Source organism: Epinephelus lanceolatus, chromosome 24 (assembly GCF_041903045.1).
Source record: "Epinephelus lanceolatus isolate andai-2023 chromosome 24, ASM4190304v1, whole genome shotgun sequence".
NCBI lineage: Eukaryota > Metazoa > Chordata > Actinopteri > Perciformes > Serranidae > Epinephelus > Epinephelus lanceolatus.
This window is the reverse complement of record NC_135757.1, coordinates 21,301,827-21,315,695: the sequence shown is the minus strand read 5'-3', so window position 1 is coordinate 21,315,695 and position 13,869 is coordinate 21,301,827. Positions and strand designations below refer to the sequence as shown.

At 42.1% G+C, this 13,869-nt stretch overlaps 1 protein-coding gene across 2 annotated transcripts in view; it reads left to right on the top strand.

The window, feature by feature from the left end:
- LOC117250208 (oxysterol-binding protein-related protein 11-like) overlaps nt 1-13,869 on the top strand; it is a 33,132-nt gene that overhangs the window by 1,662 nt on the left and 17,601 nt on the right. For both annotated transcript variants that reach the window (XM_078165996.1, XM_033616302.2), the window contains 8 exons: nt 259-327; nt 530-705; nt 987-1,066; nt 3,370-3,558; nt 4,832-5,030; nt 6,775-6,920; nt 7,134-7,274; nt 12,286-12,736. In XM_078165996.1, the coding sequence (XP_078022122.1) occupies nt 259-327; nt 530-705; nt 987-1,066; nt 3,370-3,558; nt 4,832-5,030; nt 6,775-6,920; nt 7,134-7,274; nt 12,286-12,736 (1,451 nt within the window). The remainder of the gene's footprint in view (nt 1-258; nt 328-529; nt 706-986; nt 1,067-3,369; nt 3,559-4,831; nt 5,031-6,774; nt 6,921-7,133; nt 7,275-12,285; nt 12,737-13,869) is intronic.

Sequence of the window (13,869 nt, the reverse complement as noted above, 5' to 3'; positions counted from 1 at the left end):
ACTCTGCTAAATAGGATTTTATCATGTGTTTGGGCTGCCCAATAATTAACCAATTTGCTCTTACGTGTATGATCAAATCTGTTGTCTACTCAGACAGGTAAAAGCGACATCATATTTCCCTTTGGGCAAATCTGTTATTAGGCAATGCTCTATGATTAATCTGTGCGTTCACCTTTGGGTGTTCATGGGTGTGTACTCAGTCAAAGTCTGTTATCAAGTGTTCTTTGTCTCTGTTTGCTTGATCAACTCTCGTTCCAGTGACCACATGGAGAATATTGATGGCTACTTGATGAAATACACCAACCTTGTAACAGGGTGGCAGTACAGGTGAGTGTCATACCTGTGATTATTATAACCTTTAATGTATGCTGTCCCAATCGAGGTTAAGAACAAGGAACTCACTAACTATGAGAAATCACCAGCCACTTTGAGCCAAGTTCATTATTGTAATCCAGTCTAATCCAATCTGAGTAATGCCATGCTGGTTTGTACAGGAGGCTGACATTGTCATGGTGGCTGTTGTTTTCAGGTTCTTTGTCTTAAACAATGAGGCGGGCTTGTTGGAGTACTTTGTCAATGAGCAGTCGCGGCCCCAGAAGCCCCGTGGCATGCTTCCCCTGGCAGGGGCTGTCATCTCCCCCAGTGACGAGGACTCGCATACCTTCACTGTCAATGCCATCAGCGGGGAGCAGTACAAGCTTAGGGGTGGGTACCGAAACGCACACACTTACTTCTTGACATGTCTAGCTTGTGTGTCAGCCCTTTACAGTTCAGTTGTGCGTTCCTCTCTGAGCTGTTCACCTTGTCTTTATCAGCTCCATTTATACTTCCAGGCATACAGTCATCACCATCCATCAGGTTCATACAATATTGATCTGGATGTTTTCCATTATGTGCTGCTGGTGAAGCAGAAGCACACAGGAATCGATGCTGAGTAAGATCATCGTAGAGTAACTGGTCTTGTTTTTCTTCTGTGTGCCTCTCAGCCACCGATGCCAAAGAGAGGCAGCACTGGGTGAGCCGACTGCAGATCTGCACACAGCACCACACAGAGGCCATGGGGAAGGTAAGATGGTGTGCTTGATATCAGACGTATAGAGCCTACATACAAATATGCCATGATTACATATACATATTTGGGGAAAATCAATTATGTACGGTATTTAGACGATTGGTACATGTCCACATGGCACATGTCGCCATGTTGGTCCACTTTGAAGTCCAGAAGCAGACACCCCATGCGACTAGTGGAGTGCCTGTCAATACACTCGATGTATCATGGTTGGTTCAGCGTGGGATGTATAAAATGACTATCGTGAATGTTGAGTACAAACCATCTTTTTTTTTTCTTTTTTTATCCACTGGCATGAGACTTGCTTTGGCGTTTTGTCTCTCTCCCTCTCACGAACTCGCAGAAACACACTCCCCTCCCACCCAGACCACACTGTCGTGGGCGACAGTGTGTGGGAACAGGCAAGGGGTGTGTTTTTGTGCCTGCAAGGCTCCAGACCACGACCATTTAGATGTATACTGCAACCATGGAGTAACCATATGACTTGCAGATATTATTAATATATGAACTGAAGAGCTGTCGGTTTGTTTCCCACTCACAGTGAATAAATCCTCATGATTAATGGTGCCGCTGTAATGGTTTAACTTTCTGCTAACAGGTTACATTGAACGGAATCTTCAAGTTCACAAAAACACCAACACTTCAAGAGGAGCTGTGTGCTTCAAAATAAAAGCACCAGTGGCTTTGATTTATTTCATTGTAGCAGTACTTAATTTAACTTTGCTATAACAGCTCTTTGTTTAACTTTATTATAACAGTACTTTATTAACTTTTATATAACTGTATTTACTTTATTTTAACAGTATTTTATTTAGTGTTGTTTTTTACTGTAGTAATAATAATAATAACAACAAACTTTATTCATATAGCACCCTTCAAAACACATTTACAAAGTGCTTTACAAATCAGAATAAAAGACAAAGCAAATAAAACAAGATAAAAGCAATAAAAACAGAATGCACATCATAGAGTATATCACAGCGATTTAAAAGTTTGCAGCCCTGATCTCGTCATGCAGGTCATTCCATAGTCATGGAGCTCTGACTGCAAAGGCTCTGTCACCTTTGTGAATTAATCTAGACCTCGGAACAACAAGCAAAGATACATCTGAGGAACTCAAGGTGCGAGAGGGAACATAGGGCAATAAAACATCTGTTATATAACTTGGAGCAAGACCTCTCAGGGCTTTGTAAATAATCAATAACCTCTGAAAATCAATTCTAAAAGCAACATGTAACTAGTGTAGGGAAGCCAGTATTTGCTTGATGTGGTCTTGTTTTCTAGTCTGAGTTAAGATTCTGGTAGCAGAGTTAGATGAGCTGGAGGCGCGGCAGGGATTTTTTACTGATTCCAGGGAGCAAGGAATTGCAATAATCTAAATGACTAGTTACAAATGCATGAATAACAGTTTCCAGATGTTTGTTGGAAAGGAATGATCTGATCCTGGAGATATTTCTGAGATGGTGGAAGCTGGAGTGAACAACTGAATTTACATATTTGTTTAAACTGAGGGTTTGATAAAAAATGACCGAAATTTCTGCAGTGTGGAGTTATTGAGTCGGACAGACATTCTACTGTAAAGCATAAAATGAACGAAGCAGCAGGAGCCCTTGCGTCCAAAAACGGCCCTGTGTAAACATATCATGAATGTCAGTCAATGCAAACATTTCGGTCATCAGTGTGTAATATCCCTTAAAGGTCTGCTGCACCATAGAGCTTACGTTTTAATCAAACATAAAATGTGAATCTGTGTATTTGAGCCAGACTGTCTCTAGTTTCCTGTTTTTCTTCCTCATATGCCAAAGAGGCAGTGGAGCAAAGCCTGTAGCAGTGGAAAAATCTGGAAAGCTGTAAAATATTAATGTTTATATAAACATGTAACCTGTATCAGGTTTCACCCTGTGTCTAAGCACAGTAATCACTGGTATTGATCTGGATATTGATCCACAGATTACTATGTTGCTCACATTCTATTTTAGTCTTGAGATACACCAAAACAAAAAACACAGAACTCCCTGAGGCCCTGAAGATTTTTTGGGGGCTTTTTAGCCTTTAATGTACATATAAGCGTGAAGGGGGGAGAGAGAGAGGGAGTAACATGCAGCAAAGGGCCACAGGCCAGAGTTGAACCCAGGCCGCTGCGGCAACAGCCTTGTACATGGGGCGCCTGCTCTACTACTAAGCCACCGGCGCCCCGAGGCTCTCTTTTTAGCAGTGCTTGGAAATAGTCGGGAGCTCTATATAAAAGTTTGGAATTTCATTTAAAATTGACAAGATGAACATTTTGCATTGCACAGAGTAACCCCCCACCCAAGTCCCGGAGCTACTCCATGGCGTCTCAAGGCAGCGGCAGCTCACCCATGTCCCTGCGCCGGCCCAGCCAAAACCCTGCCTCCTTATTCAGCTGGTCGCAGGTCAACAAGGGCTCGTCACTCTACTCCAGCAAGAGGTCCCTGCTGCCAGACCACCTGATGGATGCCAGAGAGGTACAGCAAGACAACATGGCATCACACCTCCTGTAATAGACACAAGCAGAAGTCACATAAAAGGCCATTATGCCAAGAAATGTGGGTTACGAGTAAAATTGATAAAAACATGCATCTGATCCAATCAAAATGCTGTTAGATTTGGGAAGCTTTCTGGCCCCTTTAGCTCTGGCTAGTTGACATTAATGCATTACTTTCTGCACACTTGGTTGGGAAAGTCGCCACAGGCACCAGACATGACAACTTGGTACACTGTGAAGTACAGACAACTTTCCCTGGTGGCGATAGGCTTAATCAGCCTTGTATGAATTTGTTTGACGAGGGCTTGAATGCAGGGTTCATTTATATGTAAAAGCCCTGCGCTCCCACTGTAAGACTCACCTATCAGTAAGATTTGAGCTGTGAAGTCTCATCTTCACTTTGACCCATTGGTGTGATTCAGATTGATCACAAGATGGTGCTGTTGTCTTTCCCTTAAGATCACTAGACTACAGCAGCAGCACAGTTTGGATCAACCATGCATTTTGTTGTCTTTGGATTTTTGGTCTTCTCTGTTCCCTTAAAACAATGTTTATGTCTCATGTACTAATCAGAACATGCAGTTAGTAAAAGAGATATGATTTTCAACTTTTGAGCCATGAATAAAGATCCCTATCTTTCTCAAAATTTGGGTTGGGCTAGTTGAAAAGCTAATGTAAAGGGTTGTATAGGCCTGCAGCTAACAATTATTTTCATTGTTTATTAATCTGTCGATTATTTTTTTGATTCATAGATTAGTTGTTTGAAAAAAAAAATGGTAAAAAAAAATGTCTATCAGTGTTTCCCAAAGCTCAAGATGTTGTCCTCAAATGTCTTGCTTTTCCCGCAACACAAAGACATTCAGTTTACTGTCACAGAGGAGTAAAGAAACCAGAAAATATTCACATTTAAGAAGCTGAAATGAGAGTCTTTTGACTTTTTTCTTAAACAATTACTTAATCCTATTAATTATCAAATTGGTTGGCTATTAATTTAGTAGTTGACAATTAATTGATCACATTTTTTGTTTTGTTTTTATACGATGGATAAAGTAGAGCAGTATTGTAAGGCATGTTTTTATTGTTGTCGTTATTGTCTCAAAAAATGGATGTTGTGCATAGAAAAAAAAGAAAGCCTTGATAAAAAAAATCAATTAATTTAAACAAAATAAACAACAGTACCTGCACGGATAATGTTCATAACGGACAGAATTTTCGCCCCAAATAACCAAACAATCCTCATGATCCCCCTCCAGATGATGACCCAGGCCCAGGGCCAACACAGAGACCTGATCCAGAGCATCGAGGGCCTACCTGCAGCCCCCGGCCTCTCCCCTCTGGACCAGGATCTGCTGATGCTTAAGGCCACGTCCATGGCCACCATGAACTGCCTCAACGAGTGCCTGCACATCCTGCACCTGCAGCAGGTGGCCAGGCAGAGAGGTTCCCTGGGAGGTCAGTATTGTCTCTGAATATGGTGATGGTTGTTTCCTGCCTTCTCTAGGTTTGTTATGCCTCTGCGATGGCGATAGTTGTGGCTGGAGGAATTAGGTTTTGTGGTTGTTTATCTGCCTGTCTGTCTGTCCATCCGTTCGTGGCATTCTCATGAACGCAATATCTTAAGAACACCTCGGGTAATTTCTGGAGATTTGGCACAAACGTCCCCTTGGACTCAACAATTAACTGATTAGAATTTGGTGCTCAAAGGTCAAGGTGTCTTTGGCACAAACGTTCCTTTGGACTCAAGAATGAACTGATTAGATTTGGTAGTCAAAGGTCAAGTTCACTGTGACCTTGCATCCATCTCTTTCTCGTGAAGCTGATATCTCCAAAATACCTAGAGGAAATTTCTTCAAATTTGGTACAAACGTTCCCTTGGTCTTAACAATGAACTGATTAGATTTTGGTTCTGCAGGGTCAAGATCACTATAACCTTTTTTGTCTTACTCTTGTGAATGCTATATCTTAAGAACACCTTGAGGGAATATCTTCAAGTTTGGCACAAATGTTCCTTTGGACTTAAGAGTGAACTGATGAGATTTGGTAGTCAAAGGTCAAGATCACTGTGACCTTGCGTCCATCTCTTTCTCGTGAACCCGATATCTCAAGAATACCTTGAGGGAATTTCTTCAAATTTGGCACAAATGTCCATTTAAGAACTGATCAGAATTTGGTAGTCAAACGTCAAGCTCGCTGTGACCTTGCATCAGTCTCATTCTTGGGAATGTAATATTTCAAGAATGCCTTGAGGGAATACCTTCAAATTTGGCACAAACATCAGTCTGGTCTCAAATTGGAATTGATTAGATTTTGGTGGTCAAGGTCAATTCGTACTTGTGAGTTCATTTAACAGGGAGAAAAAGTTAAGTGTATGCTATGCTTTGCTTTTCAGAAGTGACTGTTTCTGCTATCAGGCTCAGCAGTGTCCTTTATGCAGCACTTAGACAAATTGTAGTCTTGTGCATGCAGGCCTGCACCCAATCTAACAGTTTGCTTTGGTTGGACAGTGGAATTATTTTGCATTATTGATAGGGAACCGTACCTATTCTTACCACCTGTCTCGAAGGTAATGAGATCTCAGATGGTTAAATATCCATCTGCAATGCTTTGAGGACTGAATTCACTTCTGAAACGGCTTCATATTAAAAAACACATGTCCCAGATTTAGAGAGAATCCAAAGTGAAGTGTCTAACTTGCTGATATGTCGACACTTTCTATTCAGGATGGTTTGAAAAGGAGAAAACGAGCAGCTAATGCCCCACTTTTTCACAGCAGATCTCATTACTCAATGTATATTTCATTAGGCCAGAGCAGCCAATCAGATTAAGTTGTCCCACAACGCACAAGGTGAATTTGAATGAGATCTGCCCACCTCTAAACATGCATAAAAAATGCCCACACCATCACAGGAGGGTTCAGCCAATCAAGGGATGAGGATGTTTCCTGTCGGCGGGGCCAAAGTATCCTGATACCTGGCTCGTCGGGGGTTGGGTTACACTCTTGGTCTAAAGCAGCCGTCTAAGGAATCGCCATCTGTCCAGTTAGCAGCCAGGCGGTTGTGTGGTGAATGCTAGGTTGAGTGTAGAGCTACGCCTTGTGTGTGTGCAGCTGTGAGCGTCAGGGGGACTCGGGAGGGAGGGGGGGATTGTACCATGAGTACCTCTGAACCTGCCGCTGTGCATTCCCCATCCACGGCAGGACCCACCATCGAGTGGCTGGAGCCCAAGCTGCCCGACATCCTGAAGAATGGCAGCAGCTCCCTGGGCAGCTTCACAACAGGGGAGGGCCTGCTGGAGGGGAGCCGTCTGGAGCTCAGCAGCCCCGAGTCCTGCAGCTTCTCTGGGGTAAGACCAAGGACATGATTCCAACTCTCCCCCAGGAAGTAGCTAAGTGGAAAGTTCAGGAAGTTGATTTGACTTAATTTTTGTTGTAAAGTTGAGCAGCTATGCCGTCTCCCACAACATAAACACAACAAAAAAACTTACTGTCAACCTCTGCAGAGTCACTTAAGCAGGCTGTTAAATAAATCACACTCCCCTCCCTTCCCTCCCTCCTAGGAACAGGAAGACATTGATGCAGAGGATGAGGCAGAGGACTCCTTTACCGACAAGGAGGAGGACCTGGGTGCTGTTGAGGAGGAGCGCAGCGTCATCCTACACCTGCTGTCCCAACTAAAGCTGGGCATGGACCTCACACGGGTAGGTCGAGTTCCATGTACCACCAAGCAACAAAACAACCCACCTCCGCCACCAGCTCTCCCCACACTCTGTGTTTCTATGTGTATGCTTCAGTTTTCAGTATTATTACCTGAACGTTATGAGAGGATCACGTTGGTAACATCCGCTCAAAAGTCCCGCAGCGAGAGGTATTTCCAGATGTTGGTGCTTAGATTAGCTATTTAGAGCATAAAGTACTGCACTAAATGCTATGATCTGTAACCCTGAGGCATAAAATTGTTATCCACATTCACTGCTCACAGGACTTGTGTCATTTCAAGCACTCTGTGAAACACTAAATCCTGATTTATAGCAGGGCGCTCGACAGAAATGGTATATTAATGACAGAAAAAAGTCATTTTACATTGCCTTTCATGTTGCTCACATGGCGAGTTGTGTTATGTTGCAGATGCATCTCCCTGGAGACATTTCAACGGTTTTGTCTGTAATGGTAACTTCAGATTAGGGATGCACCAATTGGTGAGCCAAACATTGGTATCGGCTGATATTCACCTTGTTGACTGTCTATGAGCAAATACGATAATATTCACAGATCGCGGTGGCTGATGTTTTTCTGTTGTGTTGCATCAATTTTGCACAGGCTAAAAAGCAGGGCTCAAGGCTTACGGTGTCCCGTCGTTCTTGTTAGAACAGAAAATGTGTTTGGTATGAACAGCAATCTTCCCCGGGATGCTGTTTGGACAAAATGACGCAGTAAATTCACTATTGTGGTGGCAAAACAACTATTTAATGAACAGTTTAAAGGAAAAAGTCTTCACATGTCAGCTGTCTTTCTTGAGTTTTAATAAGCATTCATGAATGGAGACACTCAAACATACAACCGCATGAACAGTCAGTCAGTGAATGCCTAGCAAGTCTTCTCGCCCTGCTATCTTTATAGTTCCCATAACACATGCACATCAACAGTCAAAATATGTGGCGCCTTGACATTCCTAAAACACATCATCTCTTGAGACTAACAAGAGATGTGTCCTCCCTGGCTCATAATCTTGGTGTCTGAGCCTCCCTGGTTCGTGACCTTGGTGTCTCTCACTGCTGTCACAGTAGGGGTTAAATGAGCACCACACATCATACATCATAGCAATACCAAATACCAGAATTTTCCATCACATTCCACCCTTTTTAGCATTCTCATGCTAAACCGGAAGCATGGAAAATTATCTTACTACCTTATTTCCTACGAGTTCCACCCGTACCAGCCAAACGCCAGTATCACCAGCCTCCAACATGGGAGATGAACATGGCAGAAGTCACAGGCCACAAGCACAGGCAAGCCAAACATTCTCCTCCCTATATGGCAAAGGAGAGGGTAAAAGACTTGTCTGTCTAACTACACTACCTGATAAGGGAAAAAAACCTCTATATGATGAGGACAAAAAACAAACAAACTCTAAGCTAAAGCAAGATAAGCATAAATGAAAACATGTCATCTTTAGGGGATGCATCCTGTTGTTTACCTGATATTGCTACTTTGTGAACAGCAAATCTGTGTTGAAGTTAGCTTTAGCTGATAGCAGACGATGGCCTGAGCTAACAGCTGATGGAGGTTAGTTTTTATATTTGCATGATTGTGCTCATTCAAAGCTGAATGACTTTGAAATAGATATTTTTTTAGTGAAGATTTTTTTGTTTCCCTGGCGGTATGAGTATTGACTATTGGCTAAATTGTTATTTTAAACATAGTTTTCAGCCCAGAATTTCACAATTGGTGCATCCATAGTTAATAGTTAATAGCTAGAGACATATTCCAACATAAAACTTGCTTCGTCATGGGGCTACATGTATACTACTTACCGTTGTACCAACCTGCAATGCTTGAATAGGAAAAAGATGAAGATTTGTCCAAAAATCTTAAATTTGGTTAAAAGCATTAGATTTAAGTGTCAGATATCTGCAGACACCCTGAAGATGTTGGGTAGAATTATCACAACATTTTTCAGGAAAACACCAAAACACAGACCTAAAACAAGTGCAAAGATGGAAAAGTGCGAACAATGAATGAGCAGTGATGTCACACATGTAAAAGTGTGCCCTGTTTTTTGAAAAGGGTCTAAAAATGAATGCATATCTGTATCTGTAAAGCCAGCTCCATTTCCCATACTGTTACTTACCATGTTGAAGACTTGTCTTTAAAGGATAACTTCGGAACTTTCCAACCTGGACCCTATTTCCCAGTGTAAATTGGTCAGAGAGACTTATGTGAACAACAATTTTTTAAATTGTTGCCAGTGGGATGGTCTGTAATGGACAGCAATGGAAGCACATGGGGCAATTAAATACTGTCATTGTATGTCCATTAAAAGTGGTTATTTCACCACAGATAGGCTCAGATTATTAGAAGTGGCTGAAGTGTTTCACTTGATTTGGTCTGTTTGCTATTGCAACAATAGAAACATGAGTAAGATTTGGAGAGAGTATAATAACTGGAGTATTTTATAGAAAAATGTAATTTTAGTGTTGTCTAAAAGATTTTTAACACCATGGATGATTATTCACCTGATTTTGACTATGTGGCTGACAAGTGTCAGCTGGTGAAAATGGGTAGTGCTTAATCAGATGATATTTTTCACCTCCTAATCATTTATTGATTGATTGTTTTTGCTGTTATCCTGTATGCTTTTATGGGTATTGTTATGCAGTGTCAACATAATAACTTTAGCTAATAGCATTTGCCTACCTCCACTTGTCTGCAGCAGGTAAATCCACTCTTGGAACTCTTTTGTTAGGAAAATAAGCTCTAGATTTCTTCTCTTCTTTGACACATAATAGCGATCGTGGTCAAAATCACATGCACAGTGTAGGACAGCAGTGTTAGGATCCATTTGTAGCACAACTAGCCAAAACTGAAATGCATCCATATCTGAAAATTATATCTATGACAGCTACTCGAAATGTAGCTCCTCATTTTGTCGGCACAGTTTAGAAATGTGCAAACACAAACCACTATTTATAACAAAGGCAGTTTTCCACCAGCAGTCTCACAGCTTCATGGCTCACCCTCCGCTGCCTGTTTTCTCTCTGTTTCTCCTCGTCTGCTCTTCATTCGTATACTCCGCTCACATAAATATGGGTGACAGTCAAATTCAAAAGCCTCATCCACATCATTAAAATCAGCTAAATAATCATCCACGACACTGAAAATCCTCTATGCCGAGTTCACACTACACAACATTTTTATCTGTTCCAACAGTCACTATGTCAGATTAGGTGATAGTGGAGTCATAAAATCGTGCCATGACTTGGCCGACGGACATGACAGACTACACGATGGTCTACGACCAATCATTCCTGGTCATCTTTCACAACATGTGTGATGTCATTGGGTTATTCTTGTCCTATTTTAATTATTTTAAATAATATTTCAGTCACTGTCTGTTCATGTTCCAGCTGAAATGTTGTTGTAGTAACGTAAAAAGTGCCACCAGATGACAGGAGCTACATTTGAAGTACGGCGTGCATAGTATGCAAGTCACTGAATTCTCCACAACAAGTTCCTGCAAATGTTTCACAATAAAAGCCTGTTTAGAAAATTAAGAGATTCTCTCAAACGTAATTATACGGGGCTTTTAATTTTAATTGAATACAGGAAGTGTTGAGTTTGAAGTGAGCTTGATGCTAATGGCAGCATTGGGTGGGTTGCTAAAGTGCCCAGCTGTTTCACACCATCATTTTTCCCTTTTTACTCTGTGTGGTAACATCCGAAGAGGAAATATCAAAAAGGCTGGGGTGTTGTTGCTGTACAGTTGTCTACGGCAGCAGATCACTCTATGTTTCCATTGGTCAAAGTGACGGCTGTGACGGGAGAAGTCGTGAACGACAATCAAAGTTGTGAAAGAAAATCAAACATGCTAGACTCTCTGTCGGGATGTCGTGAGTCTTCCCAGACATGGCGTCAGTTGTCGTCTAATGTGACACACTGCGCTAGATAAAACGATAGCTTTTCGCGTAGGACACTCGTTGTTCACGATCCAAGCCGACACCGTAAGGCGCTGCATCGGGCTATAATTGGGCTGATATTGTTTAGTGTGTACCTGGCATTAGATGCACTAAACTATGTTTACTGTAAACTACTCTAATTACTACACTCTCTTCAGGTCTCTCACACGTTTCCACTGTTGTTTTCCTACACCAAGTGACATCTCGTGATAGTTCAGTAGGAGACTTTTGCTTAACCAGGCAATAACAGACCAGATTAAGTGAAAGGTAAAGAGACACAGCCACTTAAAAGAACAATCTGAGCTGTTCTGTGGTGAAAATAACCACTTTTAACAGATATACAGTGATGGTGTTCAACTGCCCTATGTGCTACCATTGCAGCCTCTCCCATGGCTGCTGGCTGCTGCCCAGTTGCTCAATACTGGACCAATTTCAAAACTCATTGTTCACATCAGTCTCTTTCAGCCTCTCCCAATTTACACAGGGAAATAGGGTCCAGGTTGGAAAATGCCGAAGTTATCCTTTAACTGTAGAGTGGTATGGTGTAATTGACAGCCACTATATTGACTTTCAACCAAAGTCAGTCTTAAGTCTTGGAACAAGTTTATAGTGACACTGAATAAGTGAACCAGGTTGTTAGTTTTGTTTTTCAGAAGTCTGATTTGCAATGACCTTACAGGCTAAAGTAAGCACTTCTTGCCTTGTAATTACTACTCCTGGACACACACTTAATAACACAGAGAGTTGAATCCTAGATGGACATTCTATCTTCCAGTGTCCAGTTTGTTCTAGTATTTGGATAGCCTCCTCTTGGGTTTCTGATTTATCGCGGTTATCCGGTGGATCCATAGGCTTACCTCAGATGGAGATCCAGTAGACGCTGTGACTCCAGGGTCACGTCCAGTGTTCGTCACACTGTCACTTGCTCCATTTACTGATGCTTAATAATGTGATGATGTTTTAGAAAGTCATCCTGTGTTGTTCCGATTAAAAAATAGATCAATTGTGACCATATGTACTTGGATTTTCTTCCCAGGTTGTTCTCCCCACCTTTATCCTAGAGAAACGTTCTCTGCTGGAGATGTATGCCGACTTCATGTCACACCCGGACCTCTTTGTGACCATCACCGACGGCAGCAGCCCGGAGGACCGCATGGTCCGGTTTGTGGAGTACTACCTCACCTCCTTCCACGAGGGCCGCAAGGGCGCCATCGCCAAGAAGCCCTACAACCCCATCATCGGTGAGACCTTCCACTGCTCCTGGAAAGTACCCAGGAAAGCAGAGGAGCCCTCACAGGGAAGCGCCGAGCCGGCCACCTCCCAGGACCCCTACCAAGTGCGCTTTGTGGCGGAGCAGGTGTCCCACCACCCTCCCGTGTCTGGCTTCTATGCTGAATGCCAGGAAAGGCGGATGTGTGTGAACACACATGTGTGGACCAAGAGCAAGTTCATGGGAATGTCCATTGGTGTATCCATGATAGGGGAAGGTAAGCTAGCATGGGTTTTGTACTGGTGTGTTGTGTAATCATGAATCTCAAGAAGTACATTTGATACTGATGGACTAAGAGTCTCATCCTACTCTCTAATGTGCTATGTGTGAGCTCAGTCCTGCGTGTTCTTTAATGAAGCAATAGGAGAAGATATTCGGTCTCAGTTAATGTAGTTTATTAAGCAGTAAAGGAATAAAATTACAGAGCTCTGGGTCTCAACTTCACGTCCCTGACGAACAACAAAGGTGTGTCAGTTCATGAAGTCTGACCTCCTGTCCTTTCCCTGACCCAGTATATTTGAGCGTAACAGAGTGTCATTGTGCACGCAAGGCGTTGTCCTCTTCTCATTGGCAGTTCCACTTCCTCCTTCACCACACCACGCCCCTGCCTTGTGTTAATCTGACTCCTTCCCGCTGGCGGTGGGGGCGTGGTTCCTGTTTTGAAAGACAAGAGAACAACACAACTCCCTACACGTGCTGTACCTTACTATCTGTATATCACTTTCTATTCTTTTTACCATATATGAAATTAATTATCTAAGCATTGCGGTATGTGCTCCTCAGACTTCATGTCTCTTCCTCTTCTCCACTTCTGCAAAGCAAACACATTCAGATCAGCTGAAATCATCTCAGTATTCTCATTGTTCACACATCTAAAACTTATATAGTGAAACACAACTTATAGTAAAACACATAACATCATTCTATTCCCAACAATACATCAAAAACAAAAGTGTAAGGTGTCCTCCACTCCTCTCAGCTCCGTCCCAGTTAAAGGTGCATCATATGTATCCTTGAGAAGTTGTGTACACAGTGTATTTGGTGTTCAAGTGGTTACATGTGAGAACACTGCTGCTAGGAAACGGCAACATTTTAGTAGTGGTGAAGGAAATATTCAGATACTTTACTCAGAGGAAGGTACTAATGCCACTTTGTGAAAATACTCTGTTCCAAGTAAAAGTCCTACATTGAAAATGTTACTTTAGTAAAATATCATAAGAATAATCAGGAAAAATGTACTTAAAATATTAAAACTAAATCCAAATAGGCATACTATGTGTAGTTTTTTTACCTAGTACACTTATTTATTGTCTGTTATTTTTTAGTGTGAGGATTGGATGGTTGAATAGA